We start from the raw sequence: 19,368 nt of genomic DNA, 5'->3' as shown, positions 1-19,368 counted from the left end.
GGGGTCAGTTGCTAGGCCAGATGCGTTCCAGATGAGATCACCCCCCTTGGCCTGGCCTCTGTTCCCAGGTTTGTCCCACCTCCCCCGGGGCACCTGCATGTGACACAGCATGGCCTCCCTTCTAAGGGAAGTTCAGGGCTGCACCCCGGAATACAAGGCTCCTGGCTCCCACTCCTGTGGCGTCCTGCCCGAGCTGCAGGGTCGCCCCGTCCTGCGGGAAGGGAAGCACCTGGACGAAGTCTTTCAGCTGAGGTGGAGGACGGGCTGCAGCAAGAGGGCGCTCAGGGCTCCTCAACCCTGCTGCCACCCGGGGCCCCTGCCCCACCCGCTTGCCCTGGGAGGACACGGGCAAGGCTGCCTCTGGGGTTGTTTTTTTCTCCTGCCTTATTTATTTAAATACAAAAGAACATTTCATTTCTTCCCAGTCAACCGGAAAGGAGGTCCCTGGGCAGGTAGGTAGGTTGTAAGAAAACAGTCCTGGGGCAAATGGTGGGCTCTGGGGGTCACAAGTAAAGCAGGCCCCGGAGCGTCCAGGAAGATGCAGCCTCCTTGGTCCCAGATGCCCTTTCTGGAAAGGGGTCCTGGCACATCCATGGCTCCTGGCCCACTGATTCTGTGTTGGGGCCTCGGTGGCTGTGAACCCCTTCAAAGAGAGCAGAAAATGGAGAGCCCCCCGAAACCAGACACGTGCTCCCCGCCCTCTCAGGACACTGGACTCCTTTGGTGGAGATACGTCGTCCCGGGTGGGCTCCTGGTCAGAGGTCACTGCGGGGCGCCTTGGCCACCATCACCAGCTTGGACAGCTCGGACTTAAAGGCGCCGGGCCTGTGGACCACTGCAAGAGGAGACACATGACTAGCACTGACCCCTCTGCCTGCCCAGTGCCTGCCTAAGCCTCTGAACAGGCCCCACAGAAGACAGCGGCCTCTTGCCACCCAGGAGGGCCCAAACGCTGTCTGAGACCCCTCATCCAGCTCCACACCACAGCCGAGTGATCATGCAGGGACCGCGTGGCCCGCAGAGCCATAAGATTTACTGTCTGGTCTTTTCCACAAACAGCGTGCCACCCCTGGGTGCCAGCCGGCTCGACAACCCTGAGACACCCTCCGGTAGGCCGCCCTTCACCAAATCTTCCTCTGAGGGGCTGCAGTCATTTCTCTCTTGGTCACTTCTTTGCTCATGTTCCTGGGCCCCGCTTCCAGGCCCACCGTTACATACCTGCTGTTTTGGTCACTTCGAATTCTTCGCTTTTCAGGGGAACATCACTTTCTCTCTCAAATGCAGCTTTAGACTGAAAGAGGACAAGCAGAACCCTTTAGTATGGCTGTTCTAATGGGGATGGAAAACGGTTCAGGTGGCTGGCTAGAGAAGCAGACGAAAAGCCACGTTTACATACAGAAGAGGCGGGTGCTACTTTCCTAAGCACATAAAGGAATCCAACGGAAGGGTTAATCTATTTAAGAGATTGTCGACTAGCTTAAAACCTCATGCCTTCCTGACAAATCTGAGTGTGAAAGGTATTTAATCCACTTCTTTTCTTTCTGTTAATATTCTACAGTGATGGTACAAGCCCAGTGGTCTTCAAAGTTGTTTTTACAAACATGGATTAAATCACTTTCAAATCAGCCCAGATGAGAGAATCTGAGAATTTTAAAGGAGGAAGGGGCCCCAGAGGTGATGAGTTCAGTGGGTGATGGTCAGTGTGGTGTGTCTGCTGGACAGGGCTCCCATCCATGACTTGGTCATCTGGATGGCAACATGGGGCTCTTTTGTACATGGACCCTTGAAATCCATGATCACTGACTGAATGTGTGAGTGTCGGGGGGGCCCCCCTAGACCAACTGGGTGGGCCTGACTTAATCAGTTGAAAGACCTTCAGAGCAAAGCTGACACTTCCTGGGTGGAGAAGGGGTCCTGCCTGCAGACAGCAGCTTTAGCTCATGTCCGAGAGTTCCAGCCTACCCTGTGCCTTGCGAGCTCCACCATCGTGTCCACTGATTTCTTATAACATATCTCTTAATATGAGTATCTCCTGCTGGTTCTGCTTCTCTGGTTGAACCCTGATTAACATAAAGGGTTTGCAAACCTCTTTTGGCCCAAATGCCCAGCAGTAGGCTCCTGTGGTTGTGGTCTGCCCCATGCCCTGTGTGGGGACCTGCCTAACCCCTCTCCGCGCACAAGACTCTGGTACGGGCTGTGGGGTTTAGAGTGCGGCCTAAGGCACTGCCCCAGCTGTGGATTGGCTGGCCTGCCACGGGGGGGGGGGGGGGGCTCTAGGCCCCGTCCCTGGGCTTGGGGGCTGTGTCTCCTGTCTGCCCCAGCATGTCCACTGCCACCTTCACCTGCCCTGCTCGTGTCCCAGGAGGCTGAGTGGCCAGAACTGCAAGACCGGGCTGCCCTGCACTCTGCCTTCCAGCTGTGGGGCACCAGTGGGGGCAGGAGAATGGTAGGCAGGCGGAGGGGAGTGCCAGGGTATGCATTTCCTGGCTCCGGCCCCGCTGGGTCTCTAGGGGCACCACAGCAGCCCATCTGGAGCCCTTCCAGACCTGTGGGGTCTGCACAGCCCCTGGTTAGTTACCCCAACCTCAGCCACACTTAACTCTTCACCCACCCCGCTGGCCTGTGCCTTCTATTCCTGCTGGGACCCAGTATGTCCTCTGTTTAATTTAAAGACAGCACTTTCTTAAGAGTGCAGTCCACTCAGGGGCTCCTTGGGCTTAAGTGGGGTGGAGGATCTACTCAGCACAGTGACGCCAGGGTGCCCGCATGGAGACCCGGGCGCAGGTTCAGACCCTCTGCCCTAAGCCGGTGGCTTATCGTTGTGCCCATCACCACCCTCATCGGCCCCGTCAGCTGCTGCACACCCGCCCTGCCTGACACTGTCCCACGCATTCTTCACGGCTTTGCCCAGTGACTTGGGAGCCAGTGCTGTCAGCCCTGTGGGCCAGAGGAGGAAACTGAGGCACAGAAGGGAGTGTGGGGCCTGCTGGGGCGTGGATGCAGGCAGCTCATGAGTGGCTCGGCGCCTCAGTTTCCCACACCCCTGACCTACTGCTCTGCACCCAAAACCCCGGTGGTGTCTGAACTTTGCAGACTGGGAAGCACGTGCCCCAGAAGCCCGAGGCAGCGAGTCCCGGGACACAGGCAGCCATAGACCCCCTGGCCTGCCGCCTGCACCGACTTCCCCATGTGGGGCCATTACAGGACTTGTAGTAAACAGAACAAAGGTATGGTCTAGACTATAGGAAGCCCCTGAGGTTTCTGATAAGCTCAGATACTCCAAATGCATTTCAAGCTGGGGATGAGAGTCTGGGATGCCCCTTGCTCAGGCAGGATTTGAAAAACGCTGTGCCACATGCCCCAGGAATGGACTCTCACTTGCTGGCCTCTCCTGGGTGGTCCGAGAAGGACGGTCTTGTACTGTGGTCTCCTGGACAGCCCCCACACCCACAGCCGACCCCCAGGGCCCGAGCCAGCTCCAAGCCGATACTCACGTAAGCCATGCCGTATTCGATCTCGGCCCCCTGCACTTCCGCCTTGAACTGAGTGAAGTACAGATAGGACTTCCCCTGGGGTCTGCGAGAAAGGGTGGGCAGGGTCAGTCCAGGGCTGTGGACTCTGGAAATAATGGCCTGAGCCCGGTGCTGGGCCTGGGCCGGGTGAGGGGCTAGTTTTAACATGTGTTTCCATCTGCTTCTCAAAGTGGAAACCATTTCCAAGTGGGCCTGACTCGGAGAAGGAGGATCAGGCCCCTCCACATCGTGCCCCCTCTCCCCTCTGCTGGAATGTTCTTCCAGCTCGTTTCCCGACAGGCCTCTTCGCCTTCTGGGCTGGGGGGTTCTAGAACGGGGCCCTCGTGTCCAGGGACTGAATACTTTCTACTGAGTGCCTGGGACATGTGGGAATTGCAACAGGGGTTGGGGCTGGGCCACCAGGGGTCAGAGATCACTCAGGGAAGAAGTACAGGGTCTAACTAGGAAAGGAAAGGGGCAACTGTCCCGGGCAGAGGGGCCGGTATCTGCAAGGAACAGCAGGATCAGCGCAGCCAGAGCAGTGAGCAGTAGAGAGAGGGAGAGCTGCGCAGAGGGAAGCCACTGGAAGGCGACAGCAAGATGGTTATGTCTGTAGTTTGGGAAGTCCCACCTGGGTGGGGTGTAGGGGTGGAAGGAGGTGGTCGCCGGGAGAGCAGACACGTGGGACCATGGTCGGAGGGCTTGCGGGTGAGCTGCACACAGGGCAGGGGTGTACCCGGGAAGCTGCTGCTGGGCCTGGCTCAATGGTGGCCCAGTCAGTGATGGAGAGGCTGGACGTCTCACCGGGGTGGACACTGGCTCCCGGCTAGCACCCTGCCAATGGAGTTCTCTATCAATAGGGGACCTGTTACCCTGGCCTCTGCCTGCCTCCAACAGGGGTCCATCCCACACGGTGGTGAGGACTTCCTTGGAAGCTTGTACCGCGTCTGCAGGAGGCACGCGGCCTCCGGCTCTCTGGGCCTGCGCTGCTCTCTCACCAGCTCCCCAGGTGGCGCTGCCCCTGGGGAAAGCCCCAGCTTCCAGAGGGCGGGCCCAGGAGTAGCTCTCGTGTATCCCCAGAGCACCACACGCTGTCCGTACGTTCTGACTCTTGGAGGAATATTTATGGGGCTTGGGGCCTTCGGGAGCTGCAGGGCCCAGCGGGGAAGGACCAAGATCCCAGGAAGCTCTGTAGCATCCCACCCCTGGCCTGCAAGAACCCACCACGCCTTCTCTGACTCCAGGCTCTGTCATCAAGCTGTGCTCGAGGCACTGGCACCACAAGGAGCAGGACCAGGCAGGCCCCCTGGCAGGGAGGCTATGCCCAGGAGTCTTGAACGTGCCCGGGGTGATGTGAAGGGAGACAGGGAGGCGCAGAGGAGCCCAGGAGCAGGCAGGGGGCCGCCGCGGGAGGCCCTGTCCTCACGCAAAGCCACACCACCTGAACCAGGCCAGACAGGCTTCAGAGGGGCTGTGGCCTCTGAACTTGGGGCAGCCACGTGCACGCGTGCACATTCTGGAAGGAGCGAGCACACAGCTTTCGCCTGATTCTCAGGTCTTAATGCTAAAGGTTAAGAAACCACTTTTCCTTAGGAGAAACATTTTGGTGAAAGACCTGCCCAAAGGAAAACAGGTTTCGAGGTGACTTCTGGGGGGAATGCGGGGGTCTCATCAGACCCTGCTGGCGACATCTGCTCATGAGACCCACTCTCCTCAGGGACTACCTTCACTTCGGGGTCCCGCCTTCAACCCTGAGCCACAGTTCCCACAGCAGCCCGCCCGGCCTTGGATGTCCCCTGCCCCTCCTCATGCTCCCCGCCGGGACCTTCCTCTCCTGCCGCTCCCTCCACCCACCTCCCCCATCACTGCCCACAGGGGCTGCAGGCCTGCCCCCTGCCCCCCACCAGCTCTCACATCTGACTGCCCCGTCCCCCCCAGGGCACGACCCTCCAGCGGAGACAAGCACAGTGGCCTCCTCACGGCCTCCCCCTCCCCCTGCGGCTGCTTTGACCTAATGCCGGCAGGTTCTGGCTTACAGCCCTCTAGAGGCTCATTCAGCCGTAAAAGGAACGAGGCTCTGATGTACGCTATGACAGGATGGACCTGACACAAGCCGCTGAGTGGAAGAAGCCAGACACCAAGAGACAAACACAGCATGAGCCTATTTACACGAAAGGTCCAGAAAAGGCCAGTCCACACAGACGGAAAGCGGATTAGTGTTCGCCAGGGGCTGGGGGAGGGGGACTACGAAGTGACCGCTAGTGGGGCTGATGAGAATATTCTAGAAGTAGTGGTGATGGCTGCACAACTCTGTGAATACACTAAAAACCATGGACGTGTGTACACTTCAAGAAAGTCAATTTTACGGTATGTGAGCTGCATCCCAATGAAACGATACTGGCAAAAAAAAGTCTCCAGAGGGAGGGCCACGGTGGCCCAGTAGGCAGAGTTCTCGCATGCCATGCCGGAGACCTGGGTTCAATTCCCGGTGCTTGCCCATGCAAAAAAAAAAACAAACCTTAAAAAGTCTACAGAAAAGACCTCTGAAGACCGGAGCTGCCCCTGGAGGAGAAGCCAAGCTCACAGGCAGCTTTGAGAGCCCCAGGCCTGCCCACCTCCCGCTGCAACCCCTCTCTCCCACTGGCGCCCTCCCTGTACTGGGTGGTCTGGCCACGCTCAGCTTCCTTTCCTTCCCCTTTCCTGGAACAATCTCCCCTGGGCTTCCCTGCTTCCTTCTGGCCTGTGTCCACATACGTCCTTAGGGAGGCCTCCTCAGTCACGGCACCCTGTATAGCCCCAGTATAGCGTGTGACCGGCACCCCGCTGGCTGGTGCCCCTCTGGGGGGACGGGGCCTGGGCTGTCCTGTCACCCTGCCCACCCACCCCCAACACCCCCGGTGCCTGGAACAGCGCAGGGGAGCTCCAGGGGTGGCAAATGCCAACAGCAGCCCTTAGGGAAGGCGGAGTCTCCCCACCAGGGCCCGTGGCTCACCGCCAGATGGTGCAGGTGAAATGCTGCTGGTCCTCACTGGTCCCCAGGCTCATCTGCCACTGCTGGGGAGAGAAGAGAAGCACGGGGTGGGTCCCAGGACACAGAGCAGCACTGGCCCAGGAAGCTCTGCGAGCTCTGAGCTGTCCCTCATGGCCACCTCGCTCAGGGGCCCGGCACTTCAAAATCCCCCTTGCTCTGGGTGGCCTGCAGTTCAGTGTCCCTCAGTGCCCAAGGAACTCACCCAGCCCGTGTGCTCATGAAACACCAGGCCTCTCCTAAGAACTGCCCCAAACAACTGTTAAATATATGCGATGTCCTCCTTCACTTCTAAAAAAAGTAATGCAAACTAAACTATAGTGAAAGGTAAACCCTGGCCCTCAGCCAGCACGCGGTGGTGAGGCTGAGGGAGGCGGGTCTCAGAGGCTCGCAGGTGTTGCTGGTAGGCTGTACCTAGCCCTGTCCCTGTGATCCCAAATGGCAAACTCCTGGCCTTCAGGATGGGCATGGGGCGGGCATGGCTACAAAAGGGCCACGTGAGGGACCCTGGAGAAGGGGCTATGTATCATCCTGGCTATGATACCGACTATCATTTTGGGTAGTCAAAGGGCCTGCTGGATCCATCTGAATGAATTCCTACAACTGAGTGTGAATCTGAAATTATCTCAAGACAAAAAGCTGAACAAAAACACACAAACCTGGCAATGTCATTTCTGGGGGGTGACCCCACACATGTGCCTACACCTCTGCTCGAGGAACTCACAGCAGTACTTTTTGGAGTTGCACAAGACCGGGAAGGACTCCCTGTCCATCTGCAAGGAGCTGGTGAAATAAACAGTGCACATGTGTCCAGCAGAGCGAGACGCGACTGTGATAAGAACTGAGCAAGCACGTGATGTAGGACGAAGAAAGCTCTCCAGGACACATTGTCCCATAAAACAGCAAGGTGTGGGGTCAAGATGGTCAGTGAGACCCTTCGGGGCTCCAACCCCCGTAGAAGCTTTGAATGATCAGTAAGAACTGGCAGAAACATCTTTCTCAAAACTCCAGAAAGCAGAGGATTGTGGTGACAGGGCCAGCTCAAATCACAAACACAGGCCAGTCATACCGACAGGACCTCACAGCAGGCCCTTTCTTTACCTCTCACTGGCTTGGCTACCAGTCCTGGAGCTCCTGGGCCCATCTGCCTGGTGGTGGCTGAAGGACTTGCCATGCCAGAACTCATCCTGCGTGTAGAAGGCAGCTCGCCGAGCTTTCCCACAGAATGTGGTGGGCAAGCTGTCAAGCGGAGCTGCCTGGGGCAGGCTGTGGAAAAAACTGGACATATTGTGTGGTGCCCGGGACTGTGAGGAAACTGCTTCCTAGGCAAGACAGGACATCCTGAACCGTGGAAATGCAGGAATTATCAGGACTACATCTGCAAACTCAACACTCAGAGGCAGAAAGGATCAGGGATCCCTGTGTCTGGCCTGGAGCTAGTCTATAAACTCCAAGGGATGGCCTGAAGGAGTGCACTCCCTCGGGTCAGTCTGCAAGGACTGGGAAAGGTGTTTGCTTTTTTTTTCCTCCTCTTTCTTTTTTTTAAATTAGCTCCTGGCATTCAAAGAAAGCTCTGTGATAACACTAGCCAGATACAAGCTTAAGAAATAGGCACCTCACAGACTAAATTACAGGGTTAACACATTAAAATATCAAAAGTCTGGGTTTCAAAAGGTTACAAAATATACAAAGAAACAGGAAGTGATGGCCCAGGCATTGGAGACCAAAACATTACAAACCACTGATCTGGGACATTCCAGGCAAAGATTTTTTTAAAAACGGTCCTAAATTTGTTCAAAGAACTTAAGGAAAGCAGGAAAATGTAGGATGACCACAAAGAGACTATTAGAGAGATGAAAATTATGAAAAGGAGCCTAACAGAGCTGAAGACCAAAGTAACAAATTAAAACTTCCCCTAGAGGGGTTTAACAGCAGATTCAAACTGGTAGAAGGAAGGATAAGGATAAGGGAATCGGAAGATAAGACAATTAAAATAATTCAATCTGAGGAGCAGGAAAAAAAAGAAGAAAAGTGAACAGAACCTAAGAGACTGTGGGACACCATCAAATGTATCGATACCACAGAGGGGGTCTCAGGAGGAGGAGAGAGAGAGTTGAAAGGGTAGAGAGTATATTTGGAGAAATAATGGCTAGAAACTTTCCAAGCAGAGTGAAAGACATGAACCTACACATCCAAGACACTCAAAGAACTCCAAATAGTGAACCCAAACAGATCCACATAATGGCATATTATAACTAAACTAGTGAATGCAAAGGAGAGAGAGAGAATTCCAAAAACCACAAGAGAGAAGCAAAGTGTCACATACAAGGGAGTCTCAATAAGATTAAGAGCCAATTTCTCACTGGAAACCATGGAGGCAAGAAGGCAGTGGGGAAACACATTTAAAGTGCTGAAAGCAAAGACGTGCCGCCCAGGAATTCCATATCCAGCAAAAACTCTTTTTCAAAAATGAGGGAGAGACTGAGACATTTCTAGAGAAACTAAAGCTGAGAGAGGTCGGCACCCCTAGACCAGCACTACAGGATGCTAAAGGGAGTTCTGCAAGTTGAAAGGAAAGGACAATACACAATAGATCAAAACTGCATGAAGAGATCAAGATCTCCAGTGAAGGTAACACCATGGGTAGATACGAATCCCAGAACTATGTATTTCTGGTTTGTGAGTCCACTTTTTACTTCCTACAGGTACTAAAACGCAAATGCATAAAATATGATAAATGAGTGGTTTGGGACTGACAATGTATAAACATGTAACAGGATAAGAACTACACAAAGGTGCGAGTATAGGAGCACGGGTTGTGTATACTATTTATGATGGCTTAGAGCTATGTGCCCTAGAAAAACATACTTAATCCATTCCTGTGGGTGTGAACCCATTGTAAATAGGACCTTTGGAGGAGGTTACTTCAGTTAGGGTGTGGCCCAGTTGACTCAGGATAGGGCTTAACCCTCTGACTGAAAACCTCACAGGGAAGTCCAGAGAGAGAGAGAGAAGCTGGAACCGTGGAGCCAAGGGAACCTACAAGAGAAGCCTGGAGGAGCCGCCATGTGCATTGCCATATGACAGAAAGCCGAGGACCACGGATTCCCAGCAGCCAGCCCCAGAATGCCACAGTCTCCTGGGACAAAGCATCACCGTGCTGATGCCTTGATCTGGGACTTCTCACCAATCAATTCCCTTTGTTTAAGCTAACCTGTGGCATGGTATCTGCTTTGGCAACCAGGAAACGAAAACACAATTGAAATTAAGTTGGTATTAAAGCAAATGAGATTGTTACAGATGAAGGATGTTAAATTTAAGCTTCATGGTAACTGCAAAGAAAATATTAGAGACTGTGCAACCTCAGTTCCCAGAGGCGGGGGACAGGGACAATGGCAGTAAATGTATAATGGGTGCAGGGGAGTTTTGCTTGGGAAGATGGGAAAGTTTTAGTAACGGAAGGTGGTAAGGGTATTGCAACATTGTGACTGTGATTAATTCCACTGAATGGTATGCTTGGGAGTGGCTGAGCTGGGATGCTGTATATACATTCCACAATAATAATAGGAGGAGGGGAGGGGGAGGGGAGGGGAGAAAGGAGAGGGAGAAGAAAGAGCAACCGAGGAGACAATGACAATGAAATGCAATACATGATTTTGAACGGGACTAGCAAGGGAGGAGAAAAGGCTTAAAGGAACATTACTGGAACATATGAAACAATTAGAATATAGACTGTAAGTCTTTACATTTGATCTCAGCTAAAAGGCCGAGAAGCGATAGACTATAAATTTTATATCAATGTTCAATGTCTTGAACTTGATAGCTGCACTTAAGGCAGTTACATAACTGAATATCCCTGTTCTTAGGAAATGTTCCTGGCAGTGTTAAGTGCTCAAGGAACATGATGTCCACAACCTACACTCAAGTGTTCAGAAAAGGGATTGATAAATAGACAGATGGACGGACAGATAATTGGATAGATGGATGGGTGAATGGACAAATGGATGGATAGAACGACACAGCAAATGTGGCAAATGTTATATTGGTGGATGTGGGTAGCTAGAAGTGGGGGTATGTTAGAAGTCTCTGTGTGGGGCTGGTACTATTTCTGTAACTGCCTTAGAAGTTTAAAAGTACTTAACAGTAAAAAGTTAAACAAACAAACCAACAACATAGCATGTTACAGAACAGCAAAAGTTGTATGCTTTACTTCAGTAAAAATAAAAGGGAAAACAGTGTACTCATGCTTAGTTGTATAAGATATGGAAGTCCTAGGAGACACAAGAGATGAAGAAACATCAAAGGTGGGTGGCACCTGGATGAAGTCAAGGCTCTCGAAAGCTTGCTTTATTTTTTCTCTTTTTTGAACGTGACTTATCTTTTTTTTAAATTAAATTTGAAATATTAACCTAAATTTCTAGAAAATTTCCAAGACGTGCTACCATCAGTTTATTCTCATTTTCCTGGCTTCTGATAATCTGGCCAAACGGTATTAGTAAATCTGTCACTGCACTGCTGGCCGCCTGGGGCAGTCTTCATATTTTGCTTGTAAAATGAAAGCATTTAATCAGGACTTGATTAGAGTTTAAAACAGACAATCTGGCTGGGTCTAAGGTAAATTAGAACGCAGGGTAAAAGATGATAGCGGGTGTACTCTAGATCTTCAGCTACTGTATGAGATCAAAGGGAGAGAGGTTTATTATGTTTAGAAGCTAAATTTTCTGTAACACACAATATCACTCAACCTGTCTGGACAGCTCATATAAACAACCTAAACTCCTGGAGACCCTGTAATTCTCTACAGCATTAATGCAATACCAAGACACATCGCAGACTATGGTGGGATGATAAGTAAAAAGTAGAGTCCCTTGAGGATCTGAAGGGGAAAAAACATAAATATACATGCGCACATTCACATGTAACTATTCAATTCTCCCATCTGTGAAACTCCTGTTATCTTCTGAACCATTGGGGACTCCTAAGAAAATACGCCAAGCCCTGAATTTTGAGGTTTGCCCTTGTGAAACTTATTTCTATAGGAGAGAAGCTAAGACTATCCATAATGATGTTTAAGAGTTGCTTCCAGGAAGCCTCTTTGTTGCTCAGACGTGGCCTTTCTCTAAGCCCAGCTCTGCAAGGAAAATCATTACCCTTCCCGCTACGTGGTACAAACCATTCGGGGGTGAAAAGGTCCCTGACAACACTAGGCATGACTTCTGGGGATGAGTCTGGCCCTGGCACCATGGAATGGACAATGCCTTCCTGACCAAATGGAGGACAAGAAGTGTAACCAAATAAGGCATCAGTGCCCAAGAGAGATCAAATGGAGTCAAGAGGCTTTTCTGGAGGCTGCTCTTATGGAAGCTTCAATTAGACAGTGCTAGTTGCCACGGTTTGCTAAATTCCAATCAAGATGACTCCCATTGGCTCTTAAGAACATCTAGGGCCAGAACTGAGACTCTATAAAGGTTTCATACCTTTATATGAACATATAATTCCTGGAACATATAATTCCCAGAGGGCTCCTAGGTAGATAAATCCTGAAACCCAGAGGGACCAACCTCTCTAAGAATATCAACGAATTTCATCCCCATATCCTTTGGTGTGGACATCCGTTCTCAATATGAAAAACTCAGAACAGGCTGGGCCCAAAGATCCCTATAGATTGGGAGAAGGATTAAAGGAGAAGGAGCTATAACAGAGAAAATGGGACTTAATAAATGAGTATGGCTGCTGAATCACTATATTAATATTCCTTTTAGCTTCTAGTGTTTTGGAGCCTCTAGAAGGAAAAACCTGAGAAGGTGGAATGGTAGCCTATGACAAACCCTGGGATCTGTTCTGTAACTACCTGTTGAAGTGTGCTTTTCTCTTTCTTTGCTTTGTATATATGTTATATTATACAATTAAAAAATAATTTTTTTAAATGACAACATTTATGGTCACCTCCCAAGAATAATAATGGACTTGGATTACGGGTATCTCTGGCCTAATGTCGGAGTGTTTCCATTAGTAGAAACATGGCCATTTTTTACATTAACGGCCATACAGATGGGAGTAAATAGTCATATGGATGCCTTTTGCCTGTGAGCACAAACATGGGCATCAATTATACTTGGACGACAAGGGAAGGCTACAGGTGCCCACTCAACTTCTTTCTTTCCTCTTCCTATTTAAAATCTGAGCTCTCTAAGCACCTGGAAACAGTGTGAACCTGTGAAATATATCTGGGGAGGTTCTCCATAGTTCTGGAAAAGTTTTTGAAAATGAGGCAAATAATTAAATCTCTTCTCAAAACATTATTCCTAATGGGTACATGGGTGGTTCATGGATAGAATGCTCGCCTTCCATGCAGGAGACCCAGGTTCGATTTCCGGTCATGTACCAAAAACAAATAAACAAACAAAAAACCATTAGGAAAGCAAATAAATTTATAGCCAAGACTCTCTTAACCAGAGGCTCGACCCCTGTGGGGATGGTACTCCCCTGGTTCAATGAAGGTGACTGTCCTCTTGTGAGGGTGGCTGAGAGCTCGGTGTGTCTGCCGTGAGGCAGGGCAGGCAGCGGGACACTATGGCGATGGCGTGTGTTGTGGCTTCATACACTCCACCAGCCTCCTCAACCTGAGGCTCTGTGGCCTGATCTGCCCGATGGGCATTGCACAACCGAGGGTGTTAACAACACCCTAGAGTTACGGTGGCTGGTGGAGTAGATGATACACAAGTGGCAGCAACTATTATTCTTTTATTAGTGTATAATTAACACGTAGTGAAATGTACCCATTTCAGGGACTGAGAAAGCCTTCTTGACCTTTTGGGGGAAGAGAGAAATGAGACAAAATGAAGTTTCAGTGGCTGAAAGATTTCACACAGAGTTGAGGTTATCCTGGAGGTTATTCTTATGCATTATATAGATACCCCTTTTTAGTTTATTTATTGGAGTGGATGGAGGGAAGTACCTGAAACTGTTGAACTGTGTTCCAGTGACCTTGTTTCTCGAAGATGATTATAATGATATAGCTGTTACAATGTGACTGTGAAAACTTTGTATCTGATGCTTCCTTTTTGCAGGGTATGAGCAAACGAGTAAAAAAAAAATGACAATAAATAAATAATAGGGGGGATAAGTTAAAAAAAATTGGGTATATTGTAATACTAGTGGTCAATGTGAGGGAGGGTTAAGGAGTACAGGATGTACGGGTTTTTCCTTTTAATTCTTTTTCTGGAGTGAGAAAAATGTTTTCAAAATGATCATGGTGATGAATACACAGCTATGTGATGATATTGTGAGTCCAAACTTTGGATGGACTGTATGGTGTGTGAAGATCTCTCAATAAAGATATTTTTTAAATGTGCCCATTTCAGAGTAGAGATCGGAGAGTTCTGACAAATGTGCACAGCCATGTATCCACTATCACAATGAGACTACTGAAAGGCTCCATCACCTAAAATACTCCCCCAGGTTCCTTTGGAGTCTGCCCCCTTTCTGCAAACTCCTGGTGACTAATGATATGATGTCGGTCCCCACAGTTATGTCTTTGCAAACGTGACGTTTGGGTGGAATCATGCAGCATGTCGTCTTTTGAGTCTGTCTCACTTAGCACGATGAGTTTAGATTCATCCATGCTGCTGTGTGTATCACTAGCTCATTCATTCTTAAGGGATTAATTGAGATATAATTCACATGCCATATAATCTACTCCTCTAGAGTGTATAATCCATCAGTTTTTAGAATAGTCACAGGGTTGGGCAACCATCACCACCCTATCTAATACCAGAACGTTTTCATCGTCCCAAAAAGACACGCCTTACCCCTTAGCAGTCACTCCTTATTCCTCCCTGTCCCCCACTCCCTGGCAATCGCCAATCCACTTTCTGTCTCTATGGATTTGCCTTTTCTGAACATTTCACATAAATATAATCATACAAGAGGTGGTATTTTGTGTCTGGCTTCTTTCACCAATCATCGTATCTTCAAGGTTCATCTGTATTGTAGCAATTATCAGTCCTTCATTCCTTTTTATTGCTGAGTAATATTCCACTGCATGGATGTAACATTTTATTTATTCATTCATCTGCCGACGGGCATTCAAGTTTTGGCTATTAGAAGAAACAGTAAGTTTTCATTTTTCTCCAGTAGATACCTAGGAGTAGGATTGCTGGGTCGTAAGTAACTTTATGTTTAGTCATTTGTGGCAATGCCAAACTGTTTTCCATAGTAGCTGCGCCATTTTACATTCCCATCAACTGTATACACTTCCAGGGTTCCCCAGGTAGCCTCCTAACCCCTAATACTCTAGGATGTTAGAAGTCACAACATCGTGGATTGTTCCAGAACTATAGTAGTGTTTTTCAACGTCTGGGTGTGAGAGGAAAGCACGATTTGCGATGCAAAAGATGTTTTGAGAAGGGAAATTAGTACTCTGATTCCCATAGTGACAGTTCTTCCCTTTCAATTTTCTTTCATTCTTTCTAATATTCACAAGAAGAAAGTCTCAGTTTTGTGCCTCCTCGTATATGCCTGCTGCTTTCCCTTCAGACAAAACCAAGCAGCAGTATCTTGCTAGTTTAATGACAGTATTTCATTAACAGAATATTTATTTCTAATGGTGATTTTCTACTTATGGGCTGTATTGGATTTTTATTGCTGCAAGTAGTTGTTTCCTGGGGCTTCCTTCATAAATCACCACAAATTTGGTGGCTTACAAAAGAAATGCATTCTCTCACAGTTCGTTCAAGATGTCAGTGGGGCTATACTCTCTCTGAAGATTCTAGAGGAAAATCCTTCCTGGCCTCTTCCAACTTCACGTGGTCCTAGGCTCTGGCAGCAATGCTCCAATCACTGGCTCCATTTTCACATGGCCTTTTCTTCTAAGTAGCTTTTTATCTTTCATCTATCAAATCTCCCATGTCTCATATAAGGACACCTGTTGTTGGATTTAGGGCCCGCCTGGATAATCCAGGATGGTCGCTAAACCCTTAATTATATCCACAAAGGCCTTTTTTCTAAATAAGGTCACATTCACAGTTCCAAAAATTAGGATGTGGGCATATATTTTTGGGGCCACCATTTAACCCACTACATTGCATAACAATTACCACAAATTCACCAGCTTAAAATAATGTGCATTTATTTGCTCACCACTCTGTGGATCAGAAGGCTGGCCATGATGTGACTGGATTCTCTGCTCAGAAGCTCACAAAGCTCAAATCAAGGTGTTAGCCAGGCTGTACTGTCATCTAAAGCTTGGAGTCCTCTTTCAAGTGTATGTGGTCATGGGAGAATTCAGTTCCTTGCAGTTGTAGGATGCCAGGGGCTGTCCTCAGCTCCAAGAGGCTGTCCACACTCTTGGCTGTGTGGCCCCCTCCAACCAGCAGTAGTGCATTGCATCTTTCTTGCACTTCGAACCTCTCTTACTGCCTCTTCTGGCACCAGCTGGAGAAAATAGCCAGCAAGGATGCGATGACCTCAGTCCTACACCCACAATGCACTGAATTCTTCCCACCAACTGACTGAGCTCAGAAGAGCTTCCAGGTAAGAGCCCAGCCTGACCGACATCTTGATTCTGGCTTTATGAGGAACCCAACCGAGCCCATGCAGACTTCTGACCTACAGAAATGTGAGATGATAAACGGGTATTGTGTGAAGCTGCAACCTTTATGTTAATGTGCTGGGCAGCTCAGAAAACAAATGCAATAGCCACTAATTCAGGCTCCTAGGAACAGCAGGTTCACATCTCACATTTCTTCATCTGTCCAGACATTTGTGGACTGTGTACAATGAGTGGAATCTGTCACCATGATTTAAATTGAATCCTCCTCTCTTATTAAAGCAAGAATGTTTCAAGGAGTGTGAGCTAATGCATACTCCCTGGAGAGCATCACTGTCTAATAACAGGTTTAAGTCTGAAATAAACCACAAAGTATTTTCAACAACTCACCTCATTGGTCCCTCCTTGAGAAGCATAGGTGAACACACAAGCATATCTGTCCTAGAGCATAAAAGAAAGAAAAAAAGAAAAAAAAGACTTGGCAGGGGGTAACGCTTAGTGCCTAAGGTTCAGCCTCAGGACATTCTTCTGAGATCTAGAAGTATGACAATATGCTCAGGCGAGGTTTTCCCTTTTCAGCACTGTAGAGGAAGGGGAACAAGCTCCCTCCAGCCATGTTCCTGGAGGTCAGCCCTGCAAGGCCTTCCAGAGGCTTTAGACCCCTGCTGGCCTCCCTACTGGGGAATCCCTAGGTTAGGGGAAACAATCCATGTGACTTCGGGGTGGGGGTCCGGGGGAATGAAGAACAGGAAGGGGAGGTCATCCCCCAGCACCCACCCCTCTAGGAACACGGACTTTGGAGGCATGAGCACGTGGGGTCCGCGTCTCTGCTCTGCCTGGGAGGTAAAAACCTCCCTAAGCCTCTGTTTCCTCATCTGTAAAATGGGCCTAACATATAAAGGCCTGAGCACTCAGCAATGTCTAGCTATGGAAACAACCTCTGAGAGGGAGGGGCTTCTTCCCACAAGCTGGGGAAAGTGTTGGGGTAAGCTCCTCACCCGCTCCATGAAAATGGCGGGGACCTTGTGTAAAGACGACTCCTCATCCTCCAGACTAGCAATCTGTCTTCCTGCCACCTCCACCCTCCTACCTCTGGTCCGCCCTGCACTCCAAAGGCCAGGGATTCGCCCTAGGGTTTGGGGGACAGGGTTGGCTAGATATTCTAGCCAGGTAGGGGAACCCATGGCGTGCAGACACCGCAGGGGTGAGACAGGGACTGAGGCGGGTGGCCCCACCCCGTCAAAAGTCTCCAGACATCAGGAGACCCCGCCCTCTAGCAGTTAAACTTCGCCTCGCCCTGCCCCAGGCCCCACCCCGATGTCCCGCGTCCCCCAAAACAGGCCCCACCCCTGACGGTCCGCGCCCCCTCCTCGCGTCCCGACCCCCGCCGGCAACATCGCTCAAATCCCCGGGGCGGCAGTGGCACGTACCCCTGGGCCCGCGTTCTGAGAGAACGAGTGCACAACGCCCCCGGGCCTCACGTCAAACGCCACCGTCGTGGGCTCGGACAACGCCTCCGCCGGCCTCAGGGCCACGGCCGCCAGGAGCAACGCGGCCCACAAGCTCGCGCCGCTGCTATTCCTCTTTCCGCTGGGCGCCGCCATCTTGGGGTCGGGTGCGCAAAGCGGGAGCGGCGGACGGGGCGCCGCGAGGGACACGTGGGACGTTCGCCTGCGGCCACGTCAGCGTCCACGGAAACCACGTGGCCCGACGCCCCTCCTCCTGCCCGTGCTGCCGGCCTGGGGGGCGGGGCTTGGAAAGGGCGGGCCAGGCTCCGGGTCCCTGCTGGGCCGGGAAACCCAGGGAGGGTCCCTTGGGTGGGTCTCGGGGTTCTTGGGCTCGGCGGCCAGTAGTCCGTGCTTGTTAGCCATGTTACTGCCCCTACAGCCCTTTCGATCACTGAATGTCCAGGAAATGTGGGAATCAGAAGATCGCGATGAGGCAAAACGCCTCATAATTGCTGCAGACAGCCCATGGATGGATGCTTAAAATGAGTGGGGGAAATGATAAGAAACAGGATGTTTGTATGGTCTCAAGGTATTTCCTTCAAAGATGCTTATTAATTGCAAAGAGGGGGGAATAGCAAATAGTAATTTTACAGTGTTACCTGTCAAAAGTGGGGGTTCTCTATCCATGCTCTCGAATGAGCAGTTCCTGAGACACCAGGGTTTCAAAAAGAGAGTTAATTGCTAAGCCAGAAGAGGAGATCCTATAGCCTATTGGTCTAAAAATCTGTCTCCCTGAACTGCGGTAACTCTGGTAGTTTTATTGTATCAAAAGATGGGCAGGGGCCAGTGCAATGGTGGCTCAGTGGCGAAATTCTCACCTGCCATGCCAGAGACCTGGGTTCGATTCCCGGAACCTGCCCATGTGGAAAAAAAAAAAAAAAAGATGGGCAGGTTTTAGGATACTGAGCACAATGGCCCCAGATGATGTAATAAGAGGTGATCTAATTATTTAGCATGCGTGGCTTGATTATTACATGCTTAGTCCCAGAAAGTCTGTATGAGAATGGCCACCTTAATATGATGATGGGCATGATTTTTAGTGTTATAAGCTGCTGCACATGTCAGGAGGGCCAGCTTTGGTTAGTTTCAGCTTCATCTACTAAGATAATTTCGGAATTGGGTGGGTTAGTTCTGAGCTGACTCACGTTCCTTCATTGATAAGCGTTAGGGGCTGACTCATCTGGGCATAAAACTCTAAACTTGAAAGACAGGATTAGGGGGTACAAGTGGGGCCAGTCACAAGGTTTTTACAATCACAAGATAAAGGCTATATAGTTCCAGTTTGCTAGCTGCCAGAATGCAATTTACCAGAAACAGGATGGCTTTTTAAAAGGGGGAATTTAATAACTTGCTAGTTTATAGTTCTAGGGCTGAGAAAATGTCCCAGTTAAGACAAGTCTATAGAAATGTCCAATCTAAAGCATCCAAGCAAAGATACCTTGGTTCAAGAAGGCTGATGAAGTTCAGAGTTTCTCTGTCAAGTGAGAAGGCAAATGGGGAACACAGGGTTTCTCTCGCGGCTGAAAGGGCACGTGGCGAACACAGCATTATCTGCTAGCTTTCTCTCCTGGCTTCCTGTTTCATGAAACTCCTTGGGAGGCATTTTCCTTCTTCATCTCCTTCTTCATCTCTCTGCTTCTTGTGGCTGTGTAGTTCTGTTCTGTTCTGAAATCTCCAGTTTTCTCTCTTGTTATTCTCTTTTATATGATTCCAGTAAACTAATCAAGACCCACCTGAAGAAGTGGAGACACGCCTCCACCTAATCCAGTT

General features: G+C 49.9%; 1 protein-coding gene across 2 annotated transcripts; it reads right to left on the bottom strand.

Moving 5' to 3' along the window:
- Positions 1–366: 366 nt before the first annotated feature.
- Positions 367–17,747, bottom strand: MYDGF (myeloid derived growth factor). 2 transcript variants are annotated; one of them, XM_077121079.1, is made up of 6 exons: positions 17,521–17,747; positions 16,481–16,531; positions 6,505–6,566; positions 3,495–3,576; positions 1,219–1,291; positions 367–643 (listed from the first exon to the last, which is right to left on the bottom strand). In XM_077121079.1, exons 1-6 carry the CDS (start codon positions 17,692–17,694, stop codon positions 504–506), a joined length of 582 nt encoding a protein of 193 aa, XP_076977194.1. In that variant the 5' UTR covers positions 17,695–17,747; the 3' UTR covers positions 367–503. The 2 variants fall into 2 exon arrangements, with proteins under 2 accessions (XP_076977194.1, XP_076977195.1); XM_077121080.1 differs by having other exon boundaries at positions 521–835; positions 17,521–17,745.
- Between the last annotated feature and the right edge of the window lie 1,621 nt (positions 17,748–19,368).

Source organism: Tamandua tetradactyla, chromosome 11 (genome assembly GCF_023851605.1).
Source record: "Tamandua tetradactyla isolate mTamTet1 chromosome 11, mTamTet1.pri, whole genome shotgun sequence".
In the NCBI taxonomy this organism is placed as follows: Eukaryota; Metazoa; Chordata; class Mammalia; order Pilosa; family Myrmecophagidae; genus Tamandua; species Tamandua tetradactyla.
Note: the sequence above shows the minus strand (reverse complement) of the source record. Positions and strands in the feature narration are given on the sequence as shown.

What these genes read in the sequence shown, in the direction of transcription:
- MYDGF (XM_077121079.1), bottom strand. Translation starts at nt 17,694, where the DNA reads ATGGCGGCGCCCAGCGGAAAGAGGAATAGCAGCGGCGCGAGCTTGTGG. An exon ending in CTCAGAACGCGGGCCCAGGG is followed by an intron (nt 16,532 to 17,520) that starts GTACGTGCCACT and finishes TTTATGCTCTAG; the next exon opens with GACAGATATGCTTGTGTGTT. An exon ending in TTCACCTGCACCATCTGGCG is followed by an intron (nt 3,577 to 6,504) that starts GTGAGCCACGGG and finishes CCTTTCTCGCAG; the next exon opens with ACCCCAGGGGAAGTCCTATC.